This window comes from Nematolebias whitei, chromosome 10, assembly GCF_014905685.2.
Source record: "Nematolebias whitei isolate Nwh7 chromosome 10, NemWhi1, whole genome shotgun sequence".
NCBI lineage: Eukaryota > Metazoa > Chordata > Actinopteri > Cyprinodontiformes > Rivulidae > Nematolebias > Nematolebias whitei.
The window spans coordinates 47,698,084-47,713,788 of NC_056507.1; the positions used below are offsets into that span (position 1 = coordinate 47,698,084).

General features: G+C 42.9%; 1 protein-coding gene across 1 annotated transcript in view; it reads left to right on the top strand.

The window, feature by feature from the left end:
- Positions 1 to 15,705, top strand: part of LOC119416421 (alpha-aminoadipic semialdehyde synthase, mitochondrial) — a gene marked incomplete in the record, with an annotated part of 132,308 nt that overhangs the window by 78,329 nt on the left and 38,274 nt on the right. Inside the window, 1 exon segment of the mRNA XM_037683659.1 lies at positions 9,673 to 9,788. Coding sequence (XP_037539587.1) covers positions 9,673 to 9,788 — 116 coding nt within the window.

A 15,705-nucleotide genomic window follows, 5' to 3' on the forward strand; every position in this document is an offset into this window, starting at 1 on the left:
TTTCCAGCTTTTGAAATCTGCATTCAACATCATCCAGACTGATTTGTTTCGCCTCAAACTTGTCCTAAATGCCGACAAAACCAAAGGGATGCTTTTTTCAAATAGGAAGTTGGTCCCAGCAGTTCTTCCTCCGATTTTATCCTCAAATGGTGTCCCCATTGAGTTTGTTGATTCCTATAAATATTTGGGTATCTTGGTCGACTCACATCTCTCTTTTAAGCTCCATGTGGAAAACTTGGTAAAGAAACTGAAAGTTAAACTGGGTTTCTTTTTCAGAAACCGATCCTGTCTAACCCTGAATGCTAGAAAACGCCTTGTATCTGTGACTTTCCTTCACTCCATTGATTACGGTGACATTATTTACATGAACGCTCCTACAAGAACCCTGCAGATGTTGGATGCTGTCTATCATGGTGCACTAAGATTCATAACTGGCTGTGATTATCGTACCCACCACTGCACACTGTATTCACTGGTTAACTGGACATCATTAACTTCACGCAGACTCTCTCACTGGTACATTTTCATCTTTAAATCACTTCTTGGTCTGTTGCCTTCATACATCTCCTCCTACATGTGTCTGCGTGAGTGCAGCTACGGAGTGCGCTCTCAGGACATTATTACATGCAGTGTTCCCTCAATGAGGACTGAACTAGGCAAAAGGGCCTTCTCCTATTCCGCTCCTGTTTCCTGGAACATCTTACAAAAAGATTTGAAGCTCTCGACCTTGACCTCTCTAAGAGTCTTTAAGAATCTGTTGGACACCTGGCAGGGACCAATGCTGACATTTTTCTTTTTTTTTTTTTTTTTTCATTTAGCCTTTATTTATACAGGTTAGTCTCATTGAGCCACGAGAACTCATTTTCAAGAGAGACCTGTTTAGGGAGCACATGGTGGGGGTTAAGGGCCTTGCTCATGGGCCCAGAGTGGGGCGAATGATGGTGGGGGCAAGTGTGGGTGTTTCACCTACCCCACCCACAATTTTGATGTTGTCGGGGCCGGGGCGTGAACCGGCGATCTTCGGATCACAAGCCCACCTCTCTAACCTCTGCGCCACCACTCCCCCATGTTCCTGTTTTTAGTTTTTTACATTTGTCTTGGAATCTAGCTGTTTTTTGTTTTGTTACTTTTTCCTTTTAGCCATCCTATTTGTTAAAAAAAAAAAAAAAAAAAAAAAACTGTAGTATGCTTTTTTATAACTGTTTATTGTTGTTGCTGTTGTCCATTGTTGTCATCTTTCTTTGTTGAAATCAGGTCTCTCTTGTAAATGAGTCCTCGAGGCTCAATGGGATTTACCTGTATAAATAAAGGTTGATTGATGTCTTAAATCATGTTAGTAGTTGTTAGAATTCATTATTGTAGTGAACTAGGCCTCTGACAACAATCTGTCTCTGAAGACCTTCAGGGGACAGGAACTGTTATTTCATTGATTTGAATCCAGAAATACAAATTAGCTCATCCAGAGACTATTTAATTGTATCCTGAATTAATCAATTGAAAGAACACTCTTATTTTTACATTATCATTACTATTTTACAATATCTTGATAATCAAAAATGTGTTTAGTTCATACCATTTCTAAATGTTGAAGTGAACCACTCATTTAAATCAACTGTGAAACAGTATTAATGATTTTTAAACATCATTAGATTTTTGATCATACAGTTAAATGCCTATTTACAAAGTAAGTGTGCATTTAGTCTTCTGTCTGAATGAAGGTAGTGGACTGCATGTCGGTCGAAAGTCAGAGACAAACAGAGACGAGTTATTAGAACGAAGTGTCTTGTTTTTAAAACTCTCAGACAGTAAATAACTTCAACTGGCACCTGCGTTTGTCTCACCTCGTCATAATATTTCTCTGTCTGTACTAACTGTTTTTTAAAACATTCCTGCTGTCTCTTGACTTCTAATGACCCTCTTGACATCATTAGAACCACACCCCTGATGGTTGTTTCAACCAATCAGGAAGTACCACGTAACAGGAAGTGTATACCCCTTTAAAAGGAACACTTCGTGGAACTATTGAGTTCAGTCCTGAAGTGCAGTCCTGGAGTTCAGTGCTGGAACTCATTCGGAGTCTTAAGTCTTAGGGCTAAGTCTTCAGTCTTAGTCTTCACGAGTCTTAGTCTTTTCCAGTCTTGCTGGAACTTTCGGTCAGAGATGAGACTCACTTAAGCAGCAGATGGATGGGACCATGTGCCAAGGGGTCCCTCCATTTAGCGGAGTCACAGCTCGCATCATTGTGCCCTCAACCCGAGCAGTAAATGCTCCACTGCTAAGGAAGCTTTTTCGGTGGAACCGAGTACCTCATGAGTATATGCATTTATTCTGATGACCCAGCTACTTTAACTGGAGACGCTGGAAAGGGAGCGTACTAATTGACTTCTGTTCCGGAGTGGAGGGATCCCCCATCTCAGGTAACAAAGTCGCTGCACGTCCTGAAGTGTACCGGAAAGCTGAGCTGGATGTCAGAGGAAGGGTGCAATGTTCTGGTTCCACACATCTATTATCATCCATCTAAAACTTTCTCCTTAAATCTTTTTCTCCTCTTTAACTTTTGTATTCGCCAGTAATCTAGATGCCTTCAGAGGTGAATCAGCCTCAATCAGTAATGTTCTGTTGTCTTGTTAGTAAAGCGTGCCAAGTTTATTAATCAGAAACAGATCAGCAAATCAATGTGTACATGTTTTGATGTTAAATTTTGATTCTGTTAAATAAACGACCGCATTTATTCTTATGGGTCAAAGATAAAATGACGTCTCATGTCACTGATTAAACAATCCACTCACAGTTATCTCGGTCACATGGCAGAAATTTTGCTCGAAAAAGAAAAGAATCCATTGTAATTAAACAATTAATATTCTTTGTGAACTAGCTTTAAGAATAATTAATTAGTAGTGTGTCCACAGCATAGCTGTCCTGACATACTACATTATTATATATTTTCTTTTAGTATCTGTTAAGAAGAATTAAAAAATAAGTAAAAACTAGTGTATTCCAACTCTATTAGCACTTGTAAAAATCTTACCTGAGATAAAAACATCTATAGATTTGATTTAATCTGCCTGTAACTCTGTCACTGAACATTTTAAGTGATTTAGAAGTCAAATATCTAGCAAAGTTTTTGCTCCTTATATTATATACAATATTCCAGCCTAATTTATCATCCAAAACAACATCTATAATTTAGCTCATCTCATTATAGAAAAATCAATAGTCATTACTTAAAATCATGAATTGTATCTTTACTGATTATCAATATTTACTTGTATTCAGCCATCCATAACAGTGTTCCCTCACTGGTTGTCCCATCTGCCCAGTTTACAGTTTTAGGTTCTCAATTCTCCTTATGGCATCACCTGTAGAGAGAAAAATGGGGGGTGGGGGTGGGGTACAGGATCCATCCCTGCTGAAGCAATTTATACAAACCGGATTCCAAAAAAGTTGGGACACTAAACAAATTGTGAATAAAAACTGAATGCAATGATGTGGAGATGGCAAATGTCAATATTTTATACGTAATATAACATAGATGACAGATCAAAACTTTAATCCGAGTAAATGTAACATTTTAAGGGAAAAATATGTTGATTCAAAATTTCACAGCGTCAACAAATCCCAAAAAAGTTGGGACAAGTAGCAATAAGTGGCTGGAAAAAGGAAATTGAGCATATAACGAACAGCTGGAAGACCAATTAACACTAATTAGGTCAACTGACAACATGATTGGGTATAAAAAGAGCTTCTCAGAGTGTCAGTGTCTCTCAGAAGCCAAGATGGTAAGAGGATCACCAATTCCACCATTGTTGTGCAGAAAGATAGTGCACCAATACCAGAATGGTGTTACCCAGCATAAAATAGCAAAGACTTTTAAGTTATCATCATCAACCGTGCATAACATCATCAAAAGATTCAGAGAATCTGGAACAGTCGCTGTGCGTAAGGGTCAAGGCCGTAAAACTCTATTGGATGCTCGTGATCTCTGGGCCCTTAAACGTCACTGCACCTCAAACAGGAATGCCACTGTCAAGGAAATAACAGAATGGGCTCAGGAATACTTCCAGAAAGCATTGTCAGTGAACACAATCCACCGTGCCATCCGCCGTTTCCAGCTGAAACTCTACAGTGCAAAGAGGAAGCCATTTCTAAGCAAGCTCCACAAGCTCAGACGTTTGCACTGGGCCAGGGGTCATTTAAAATGGAGTGTGGCAAAATGGAAGACTGTTCTGTGGTCAGATGAGTCACGATTTGAAGTTCTTTATGGAACACTGGGACGCCATGTCATCCGGACCAGAGAGGACAAGGATAGCCCAAGTTGTTATCAACGCTCCGTTCAGAAGCCTGCATCACTGATGGTATGGGGTTGCATGAGCGCTTGTGGCATGGGCAGCTTGCATGTCTGGAAAGGCACCATTAATGCAGAGAACTATGTTCAGGTTCTAGAATGTAGTGAGATAGGGTTAGGCTAGTTTCAGTTAGCTTAGGAGCTCCACTACAATCAATATTTAATAACGGGTTCTCTCTTTTTCGAGCTACTTGACAGATATGTGACAGAAATACTGTGTTGGAGATGGTCTAATCAGTGACATGAGACGTTAGTTTTCTTTGACCCATCAAAATGAATGTGGTCATTTATTAACAGAATCAAAATTTAACATCAAAACATTGTACACTTGATTATTCTGATCGGCTCTGATTAATAAAACTTGGCACGTTTTACTTAATAAAACAACAGACATTTCCTTAGATCTTAAATTAATATCTGCAGACTTTTAGCTTATCTTTTTACTGGCAGAGAAATATAGAGATGGAGTAAAGTTTAAGAAGGGAAAGTGGATACTTAGGGTTAACTTAAGATAATAAAGAAAAGATGGGGAGTTATCTTGTTTGAAACCAGATAGCAAGTTTCCCAGTGATTTCCGCTAGATGGTACCCGAGTGTCGACTCTACCTTGGTGGGGTTTCAGAGAGGCCTTCTCCTGGCGTCCAGCAAGGCTGAGTCTTTTTACCTCCAGGGATTTATCCGCTTCTCATCAACTTAGGATGACGAGGCTGACTGGCCCAGCTTCCAAAATAAACTTCCCCGAAAGATAGGATTAAGTTAAGTGGAATTTCAGCAAACGTGCTGAACTCCTGAGATGTTGAATAGGTCTTTGGCGTAATGACCGGAATCAACATTCCAGACAGGTGTCATTTTTCAGCAAATGACCACCGTGGACTTCACCCTTGCAAAGTCACACTGTCTTCCTTCTCCATGGAACTTCTGTTCTATCCAGAACTAACTGAAACTAGGAAGTGTCGACTTTTAAAGAGTTCTGCTTCCGGTCCCTTTTGGGAAGTCCTGATTGGTTGAAAGAACCAACAGGGGTGTGGTTTTAGTGACGTAAGAGGTTACTACAAGTTAGAAAAACAGCGAAGATGTTTAGGAACAGACAGAGAAATGTTTAGGAACAGACAGAGAAATGTTATGGCGAAGTGGGAGGAAGCAGATGCCAGTAGCTTCTTATTTACCGTCTGCTAGGTTTAAAAACAATCCACTTCGTTCTAATAACTTCTTTCTGACTTTCGACCGACATCACTACTTCTCATTTCAGACAGAAGATCAAAATGCATAATTACTTTGTAACAGACATCTAACTTGATTTCTACTTTGAATGAGGATTAAAAATCATTAATACTGTTTCACAGTTGATTTAAAATGAGTGGTTCACTTCAACATTTAAAATGGTTTGAACTAAACACACTTTTGATTATCAAGACATTGTAAAAATAGTAATGATAATATAAAAAGAGAGTGTTCTTTCAATTGATTAGTTCAGGATACAATTAGAAAGTCTCTGGATGAGCTAATTTGTATTTCTGGATTCAAATCAATGAAATAACAGTTCCTGTCCCATGAAGGTCTTCAGGGTCAGGTTTTGACCGGATGCTTAGTTCACTACAAGAACAACAAATGCTCCCATATAGATGTCATCTCTTTCAGGGAAGACCCTGCATTTTTTTACACGATAATGCCAGACCACATTCTGCAGCAATCACAACATCATGGCTATGTAGGAGAAGGATCCGGGTACTGAAAGGGCCAGGCTGCAGTCCAGATCTTTCACCTATAGAGAACATTTGGCGTATCATAAAGAGGAAGGTGCCACAAAGAAGGCCCAAGACGATTGAACAGTTAGAGGCCTGTATTAGACATGAATGGGAGAGCATTCCTATTTCTAAACTTGAGAAACTGGTCTCTTCTGTCCCCAGACGTCTGTTGAGTGTTGTAAGAAGAAGGGGGGATGACAGTGGTAAAAATGGACTTGTCCCAACTTTTTTGGTATTTGTTGATGCCATGAAATTTGGAAACAACAGATTTTTCCCTTAAAATGATACATTCTCTCAGTTTAAACTTTTGATCTGTGATTTGTGTTCTATTCTCAATAAAATATTAGATGTTGGCACCTCCACATCATTGCATTCAATTTTTAATCACAATTTGTTTAGTGTCCCAACTTTTTTGGAATCTGGTTTGTAGTTAACAGTTCTAAAAAGCATTCACAACAGTTATTTTAGGTCAGCACTGCTCCAGAGACCTGTGAAGGGTTAATATTGTTTTAGATATACAAATCACATCATTTAAATAATCCTCAAACATAATCTTTGTTTAATCAGTTATTTTTTAAAGGGACAGGCACCGTTAAAATGAAAATTTGTTTTGAAAACATAAAATTACTAATTTTTATCTGCATTTCTTTAATTTAACACTAAGACTATATCTTAAATCTGCAGGGCACTTGCTGTAAGATAATCCCAGCTCTCATCATGACTCCTTCAATACATTCTGTTAAATCCCATAGTTAATGTCGACTTGTATTACCATTTAAAACTGTCCATAATTTAAAGGTGGATCCATTTATCTGTCAATCTGTGTGTGTATGTATATATATATACAAGTCCTTCTAAAAAAATTAGCATATTGTGATAAAGGTCATTATTTTCCATAATGTAATGATAAAAATGAAACTTTCATATATTTCAGATTTATTGCACACCATCTGAAATATTGCAGGTCTTTAATTGTTTTAATACTGATGATTATGGCATACAGCTCATGAAAACCCAAAATATCTGTCTCAAAAAATTAGCATATCACGAAAAGGTTGTCTAAACAAGCTTTTAACCTAACCATCTGAATCAACGACGTAACTCTAAACACCTGCAAAAGATTCCTGAGGCTTTTAAAAACTCCCAGCCTTGTTCATTACTCAAAACCGCAATCATGGGTAAGACTGCCAACCTGACTGCTGTCCAGAAGGCCATCATTGACACCCTCAAGCAAGAGGGTAAGACACAGAAAGAAATTGCTGAATGAATAGGCTGTTCCCAGAGTGCTGTATCAAGGCACCTCAGTGGGAAGTCTGTGGGAAGGGAAAAATGTGGCAGAAAACGCTGCACAAGAAGAGGTGTCCGGAGCCTGAGGAGGATTGTGGAGAAGGGCCAATTCCAGACGTTGGGGGACCTGCGGAAGCAGTGGACTGAGTCTGGAGTAGAAACATCCAGAGCCACCGTGCACAGTCAATGCAGCTAGCTATCAGGAGATTTTGGAGCACTTCATGCTTCCATCTGCTGAAAAGCTTTATGGAGATGAAGATTTCATTTTTCAGCACGACCTGGCACCTGCTCACGGTGCCAAAACCACTGGTAAATGGTTTACTGACCATGGTATTACTGTGCTCAATTGGCCTGCCAACTCTCCTGACCTGAACCCCATAGAGAACCTGTGGGATATTGTTAAGAGAAAGTTGAGAGACGCAAGACCCAACAAACTGGATGAGCTTAAGGCCGCTATCGAAGCATCCTGGGCCTCCATAACACCTCAGCAGTGCCACAGGCTGATTGCCTCCATGCCACGCCGCATTGAAGCAGTCATTCATGCAAAAGGATTTCTGACCAAGTACTGAGTGCATAACTGAACATGATTATTTGAAGGTTGACGTTTTTTGTATTAAAAACACTTGTCTTTCATTGGTGGGATGAAATATGCTAATTTTTTGGGACAGGCATTTTGGGTTTTCATGAGCTGTATGCCATAATCATCAGTATTAAAACAATTAAAGACCTGAAATATTTCAGTTGGTGTGCAATGAATCTGAAATATATGAAAGTTTCATTTTTATCATTACATTATGGAAAATAATGACCTTTATCACAATATGCTAATTTTTTGAGAAGGACCTGTACAATTCAGAAATTACACTTCCACTGCCTTTTAGTTCACTAATCTGCGTACACCGGACTGAAAACAGAGCAGCCTGACCATTCTTATGGGACACGCAGAAATTCGATGTAATAGGTTTCCTGCTTACCTTATGAGATGATAATAGCCGGCTTGTTCAGTCTGCTCTTACTCCATTCACCTGTTGCTGTATTACCTCTAAATAATAATAAAAAATTGAGCTACCACTTCTAAAACGGAAGTCCAGAACACGGCACCAACTGTTAAAGATGCGAGCTGGCCGCGGACCACCGGATCCGGAAACCCCCTCCTGCCCACATCTTTACCCCGGGCTCGGACCTCCCTCAGAATTGGCACTATACTAATCAATAAATCAAGGAAATGTCAATTAAGTTTTATCAATTATATTAGAAAAGGCAGTAAAAGATTACAATTCACAGCGCTGGACTCTATACAGTATGTGACGTGTTTATAGACCCGGAAAAAGAGCCCCGATGTCTCGTGTCATTATTAATTTATAGGGTCCTACACTTCGCCTTTCGCAGAAGGGGAGCTCAGCCTATCAGTGTATGAGGGGGCAATGGTAAATGGTAAATGGACTGTATTTATATAGCACTTTTCTATCTTATTTCAAGATACTCAAAGTGCTTTACACTACAATCTGTGCTTCATTTACCTATCCACACAGCACTAGATCTCTACAAAGCTAATTGAACAAATCATTCTAATGAGACTAATCAGTGCTTTAGATCACATTCATACACCGATGGGACACACATCAGAGGCTATGAGGGGTTCAGTGTCTTGCCCAGGGACACTTCGGCATGTGACTGTTGGTGGATTTGAACCCCCAACTCTCGCATTGGAGGACAACTGCTCTAACCACTCAGCCACAGCCGCCCCATGGCGTGGCTAAGTGTGGTCTTATTTGGACTGACGTGTTAGGAAATATGAAACGGTGCTTCAAAGCCTTTCTACGTGATGTGGCAAGCAGATTAAACTATTCCTTGACTGATATTGAAATCCCTGGGAGAACTCTCTTTAGAGTTTCTGGTCCAGTTTAACCCAGTCAGAACCGGGGCATAATTTCATTATAATCCCGTCTCTGAGCAGATCAAAATCATAGGACCAGTCTAAATAAGAAATATCATAACACCATCTCATACTGAATCCAAATCAAAAATCCAAGATGGCCAGCATAGCTTAAAACAAAAAATGACTATAACTCATTGATGTTTTTGCCATATTGAGCTGAAATTTGGTATGGTGGTAGCTGAGTGAACCCAATACATACTACTGTCAAATGAAAAATTAAAAATGGAGGCCACGTGGCAGTCCTGATCAAATTTTCTGCAGGAACTTTCTGGTTGAAGTTGTTGTTCAGTTGTTCCACCCTGGAGAAAGAACAGTCTCCGTACTTTTGACTGGTTTTCTCCTTTGATTCGTCCACAGAAAGACGTGCTGTGTCAGCAGCTGGGCTTGATGGCACCTGTCTCTCAGGAGGGTTTTGAAGCAGCGGTGTTTGAACGTGTTGGACGGGACCAGTTCAGAATGGATACACTGAAATGGTGAGGAACTAAATTTACACCAAATCTACTAACTGTCCACATGTCTGAGACATGTCTAGGTCTCTGAAGTCAAACAGGAAGTTGTGATCACAGCTGTGAATGCAAATCAAGTCAAACTTGTACATTTTGTAATGACGTAATTCTGACCAGTTATCTCAGTCCCTGCTCATTTTCTGAGACTGCCAGGTGAAACCATGACTGTGTTGGACACCACACCATGTGTCCAAGTGTTGGACACCACATGCTGGATCAAAGTGTCGGACATCTAGGTCTGAGTACCTAACTTTGGTTCTTTTATGGTATCGACTGAACTGCTTCGGTTGTACTAAGCATCAAAATGTGCCTTGTCTTTCAGTGCCAAGTTTCGGTGATTGGCTGTAGGGCTGAAACGATTTCTCGAATCATTCGAGGACCTCGGTCTCAAAAAATCCTCGAAGCAAATTTATCTGCCTCGAAGCTTCGTTCAACTATTCAGAGCACTGTGGTCTAGCCGGATGGTTTTTGTGTTACACAACGCTAGCGCTTCCGCTAACACATATGTGCTAAGTTTGTAGCTATGGAGGGAACAGAGACTGCCTAAAAGAAGAGCCCCGAAAACAACAAAAACTGTCAAAAGTTTGGGAACATGTTAGACTAAACAGAAAATACAACACAGCTCAATGCTTCCACTGCAAACAGAACTGGAGTAACAGCACGTCGTCCATGTTGCAGCGTCTGAAGAGAAAACATCCGCTGTAGCATCAAACTCGTCCGCAGCTGTAACAGGTATCATGTTCTCTTTGAAAAATACATTAAAGTAAATGTGTGATAATCTGTCATGTTGTAGATATATGAGGCATATTTCTGCTAACGTTAAATCTACTGACTAATCAAAGTGGCTTCCTGGCAGGGTCTGTACGTTGTGTGAGAAAAAAAACAAAACTCTGTAGGAATTGATGCAAGTTTCTTAAAGATAAAAGCAGCAACAGACTGATGCATTTATTTATTGCTGAACTTCCATCCGGACTTAAATTAGATATTTAGGGTGAATATTTCAAGTGTAAATGTATTTACATGAGTTAGTAGATTTTTTTTCTTCTTGCTGCTGTTTATGACTGAAAACGTTGGTTACGTACTGTAATCCCAGATTCTATGAGTATAGGCGTAGGCCTTTAAGGCTGTCGCTTGTGGGTTTTATCCTATCACGCAAAGCGTCGCACTGAAAAATTTAGTCCACGCCCACCTGTCGTGTGGGCCCCACCCGGTCCGTATAAATTAGGTTGAGAGCGGGTAATCGGCTCCCAAATAGCTTTTTTCTTCAGCCATTTAGGAGCCAGTGAGGCCCAGAGCTTAAAGGGCTACGCCTATACTCATAGAATCTGGGGTTACAGTATGTAACCAATGTTCTATTTCGTATAGGCCTCGCCCTTTAAGGCTGTCGCTTGTGGGTTAAGGGCGAAGCAGGATGTAGTCTTTGCCTCACTGGGTCCATTCGAACACCGTATGAAGCGCCCGCTTGCACCAAAAAACATTTTATCCCTCAGCCCTCCATGTGCGTAAATACGCGCTGCGTAATTACGCGTACCATGTACAGACGCGCGCTGCGTAATTTATGAATTCCGTGTACATGGGCTCCCGGAGAGAAAAGTTTTCGAGGGGAAAAAGGGGAGAGGCTGAAAAAACAGTGAACAGATTCACAATAAATGAACTGATTAGTAATCAAATGAACTGATTGGTAACAGTATTCATGAACTGATTAGTGACATTAGAACAAAAACCAACAGTCACAAACTTGTGACTGATAACAAATATCTCACACTGTAATTGCATGTAGTCAGATGTGAGTTTAAACGAAGTTCCATGAAAACAATGAGATTCATTCTGTTAAGGCACCGAGGACAGAATGCGTCATGGAGCGTGCCGACACATCACGTAGATAGAAGCGAATAAATGAGCAGGGCGATGACCATGCGGCCGCAGTGCAAATATCCTGCATTGTCATACCATTATGTAAGCCAGTCGAGGATGCGATTCCTCTCGTCGAGTGCACCCTGAGATTGTCAGGGGTCTCTAAACCTGATGCTCTGTAGGCTTCAGAAATGGCCTCACACAGCCAGTGTGACAGGCACTGGGTGGATAACGGGCGACCTGCAGAGGCCTCTCTATAATGCACAAACAAATGTTGAGTCTGATGCAGTGTGGCCGTGCGTGCTACGTAACATGCCAACGCATGCACAGGGCAGAGAAGATGAAAAGATACTTCTTCGTATTTGTGGTAGGAGGGACAAAACACTCCAACGTTATGATTCTTGATTTAAATGAGCTCATGATGTTTTTAGGCATAAACGCTGGGTTAGGTCTCAGATCAGCTGAACTGCCATCAGCCTGAATCCTGAGACATGACGGAGCGACAGAGAGGGCAGATAAATCACTCACTCTCTTTGCATATGTCAAAGCCAACAGCAGGGCTGTTTTAAATTACAAGAATTTAATCGAAACCTGACCTAACGGCTCTAAAGGAGCTTTGATCAGGGCCTGCAGAACCATTGTTAAGTCCCACTGAGGAGTTAATGGGCGTGACACAGGTCTTTGCCTTTGTACACCTTTTAGAAAATGCTTCATCAGCGGATGATTAAAACTGTTCTGTCACCGACGCCTTTGTGACAGGAAGAGATGGCTGCAGCATACGTTTTAATTGTGTTGAACGCCAGATTTCTGTCCATCAGCTGCTGCAAAAAGGACAGCATGCCACCTAGTGGACATGAGGTGGTCTCTATACCTTTCTCCGTACACCAGCGCTGAAAGGCTGTCCACTTTGATGTGTACAGTGCTGTAGTGGAGGCAGCACGTGAATCCTGGATCGTGCGCACTACATCTTGAGAAAGACCCATCCTCTCTAAGCGGATCTGCTCAGCGGCCAGACCCAAAGGTGCTGGCCTATTTCTGGGTAACTCCTGATCGCTCCTCTCACCTGGAGGAGAGCGTCCTCCCTCCACGGCAATTTCCACGGGCGACCCGATAACAGACGTCGCAGGATTGGAACCCACGGGGCGCTCACGCGCTCGGGGGCTATCAGAATGGCTGACAGTTCTTCCTCCCAAGCTCGGTTCTGAAACTGTGATATTAGAAGGACTGGGGGAAAAAAGCGTAAAAAAGCATTTTGGGCCACGGGCTGTGGGCAAATGCGTCCACTCCTAACAGTGGTTTGTCCCGTGGGCTCGGTGAGAACCATAGTTGGCACTGAGCGTTCTCCCGTGAGCCAAACAGGTCCACTGCCGCTCTGCCAAATTTCTCCCACATCCGAGACATCAGCTCGGGATGGAGGCTCCATTCCCTGTGGCGCGGACCACCCCTGAACATTATGTCCGCTCCTCTGTTCAGGACACCGGAGATGTACACTGCTCTGATGGAGAGTAGGTTTTTGTGTGCCCAACACAGCAGCTGCCTCGCAATGTGTAACATTTCGGCTGAGCGCGTGCCCCCCTTCCGGTTTATGTACGCTGCAGACACTTTGTTGACTGTGTGAATCAGAGCATGTTGATTCCGCAACACTGGAGTAAAATGTTTAATCACATTCAAAACCGTGCAACATTCCAAAATGTTTATATGAGCAGCTGTGTGATGTGGCCACAGCGCCCCCACAGCCCGAGACGGGCACGTTCCTCCCCAACCTGACAGGGACGCATCTGTGAAAACTGAGACGTGTGACATAGGTCTGCTGATAGGGATTCCTTCCGACAGAGTGAGGGGATTTCCCCAATGTCTCGGGTCGGTTCCCATGGAGGGGGGCACAGAGATCATCCCCCTCTTCTGCCTTACCAGATCTATGCGCAGACAAGCGAACCATCTCTGGCGGTGTCTTATGTGGAGTAAGCCCAACGGAATCACCGTGTGAGCTGACGACATTGTTCCTAACAGTTTCATGATGGAAACAACTGTCACTACTCTGCCCAGTTTTACGTGGCGGAGCTGGTCTTTTGGAGCTTCGGTTTTTGTCTGTGATAAACGAGCCCTCATAGTGACTGAGTTTAGCTCTACTCCCAAATAAACAATTATCGGGGCCAGAAGAACCGAGCCCTTCTCCCAGTTAATGGCGAAGCCCAGGTTTCACATGTATGTCACCAGCGCTTGGGTTTGCGCCACTGCTTCCTGTCTGGATCGAGTAAGCAGCAGCAGATCGTCCAGGTAAAACATGATTCTCATCCCCGCCCTGTGTAACAACTGCAGAGCCGTCTCCATGCATTTTGAGAACATACGTGGTGCGAGGGAATAACCGAACAGCAGCCTGTTGTGCTGATACTAGATCCCTTGAAAGGAGAAGCGCAGGAACCTTCTGCATTTTGGAATGATTGGAATGTTGAAAACTGATAAATCCAAGATGGGTCTCATCCCTCTGGTCCGTTTCGGAACCAGGAAAAACGTGAGTAAAACCCTGTGTTTTCCTCTCCGTCGGGAACCCTGGAAATTACATTTTTCACCAGTAGTTCCTGAACTTCTGTGTGGGGGGACGAGATCTGTTCTGGAGATGACAGAACCGTCTCTATAATTCCTCTGAACGGAGGGGGGTTGAGCTGCGAACTGTAGCGTGTAACCTTTGTTGATAAGACGGTGCATCCATCTGTTCAGGGAGCACGCTCGCTGCCCCTCTGCGAGATTTTCTCCTAGGCTCGGTCTGCTGAAAACATTCATTTTTTGCTGCTGTGTCAAGCGAGCATTGTGTGTGTTTTCTCGAGCTGCTGTGATTTTTAATTCAATTCAATTCAGTTTATTAATATAGCACCAAATCACAACAAAGTTGTCTCAGGGCACTTTACAGGAACATTCACATACATAAAAGCCAATTAGTAAATTTCTCTATCTAAGGAATCCAGCAGACAAGTTGAATCTTGGGTTTGTTGCAGTCTCCCATCCTGAGCAAGCAAAGTGGCAACAATGGAAAGGAAAAACTCCCTTTTAAAAGGAATAAACCTCCAGCAGAACTAGGCTCAGGACAAGTGGCCATCTGCTTTGACCGGCTGGTTGAGAGGACAGGAAGGAGAGACAGACGAACACAGAATGGTAGGTATTTTTAAAAACCTGTTTCGAGGTCACCGGCTCGTTTTGTGTGGAGGATGTGTGAAGAGAAGCCGCTGTGAGATCATTCGAACTGACAGTCAGGCTGAAATCAGACACTTTATTCTTTGAATGATGTTTTCATTTTATTGCAAAACTCGTGTCATCATTGCATACACACGCATCCTCCGCAAGGAGTCATTTCTTAAATCTTCTCCCCTGTGAGCCCTGCGGCTGGTTGTTCCAGGGCGGCGCCTAATGGCGATCTCTGGGGAAATGCTGAGCCGCTGGTTGCTGGGATGAAAAGGACTGTTCTCTGGCGGAACAGGGCGGGAGGACGCTGCTGTAGCTGTGGAACGTCTCTGCTGCTGCCTCTGGCTGCTACGATCCTTCCAGCGGGCGGGGGGGGGGGGGGGGGGGCGAGAGGAGGAGTGCGGCTTCATCAGGTGGCGCACAGTCTCCAAAACCTCCTTCGACTTCTTCGATTTTTCCAGCATGGCCTTGAAATTGGCTTCGAACAGCGCGTCCGTCGTGATGGGGCCCTCCAGCAGGTCCTTCTGTAGTTTCTCCGGCAGGGAGGGGGAGTGACGAAGCCAGGTGGACCTCTGGATCATTGTCATCCAGGCGGCGATGCGAGACAGTCAGACAGCAGAGGAGGTGCACAGGTTGAAGATGACGTCAGATGCCTTTCAGAGTGAGCTCTTTGTCACCTCAGGCAGGTCTGTTTCCTCCAGCCTCTTTGAGATGCTGTAGGCCAGCAGAGCGACATTGTTGTTCGCTGCGGCCGCCTGGAACGCACACTGGTGAGCTCGGTTGGAGAGTGACGTCAACGTCTGGTCGTGCTTCCCCGGAGGAACTGGACGCTGGTCCAACCTGGACACTTTTG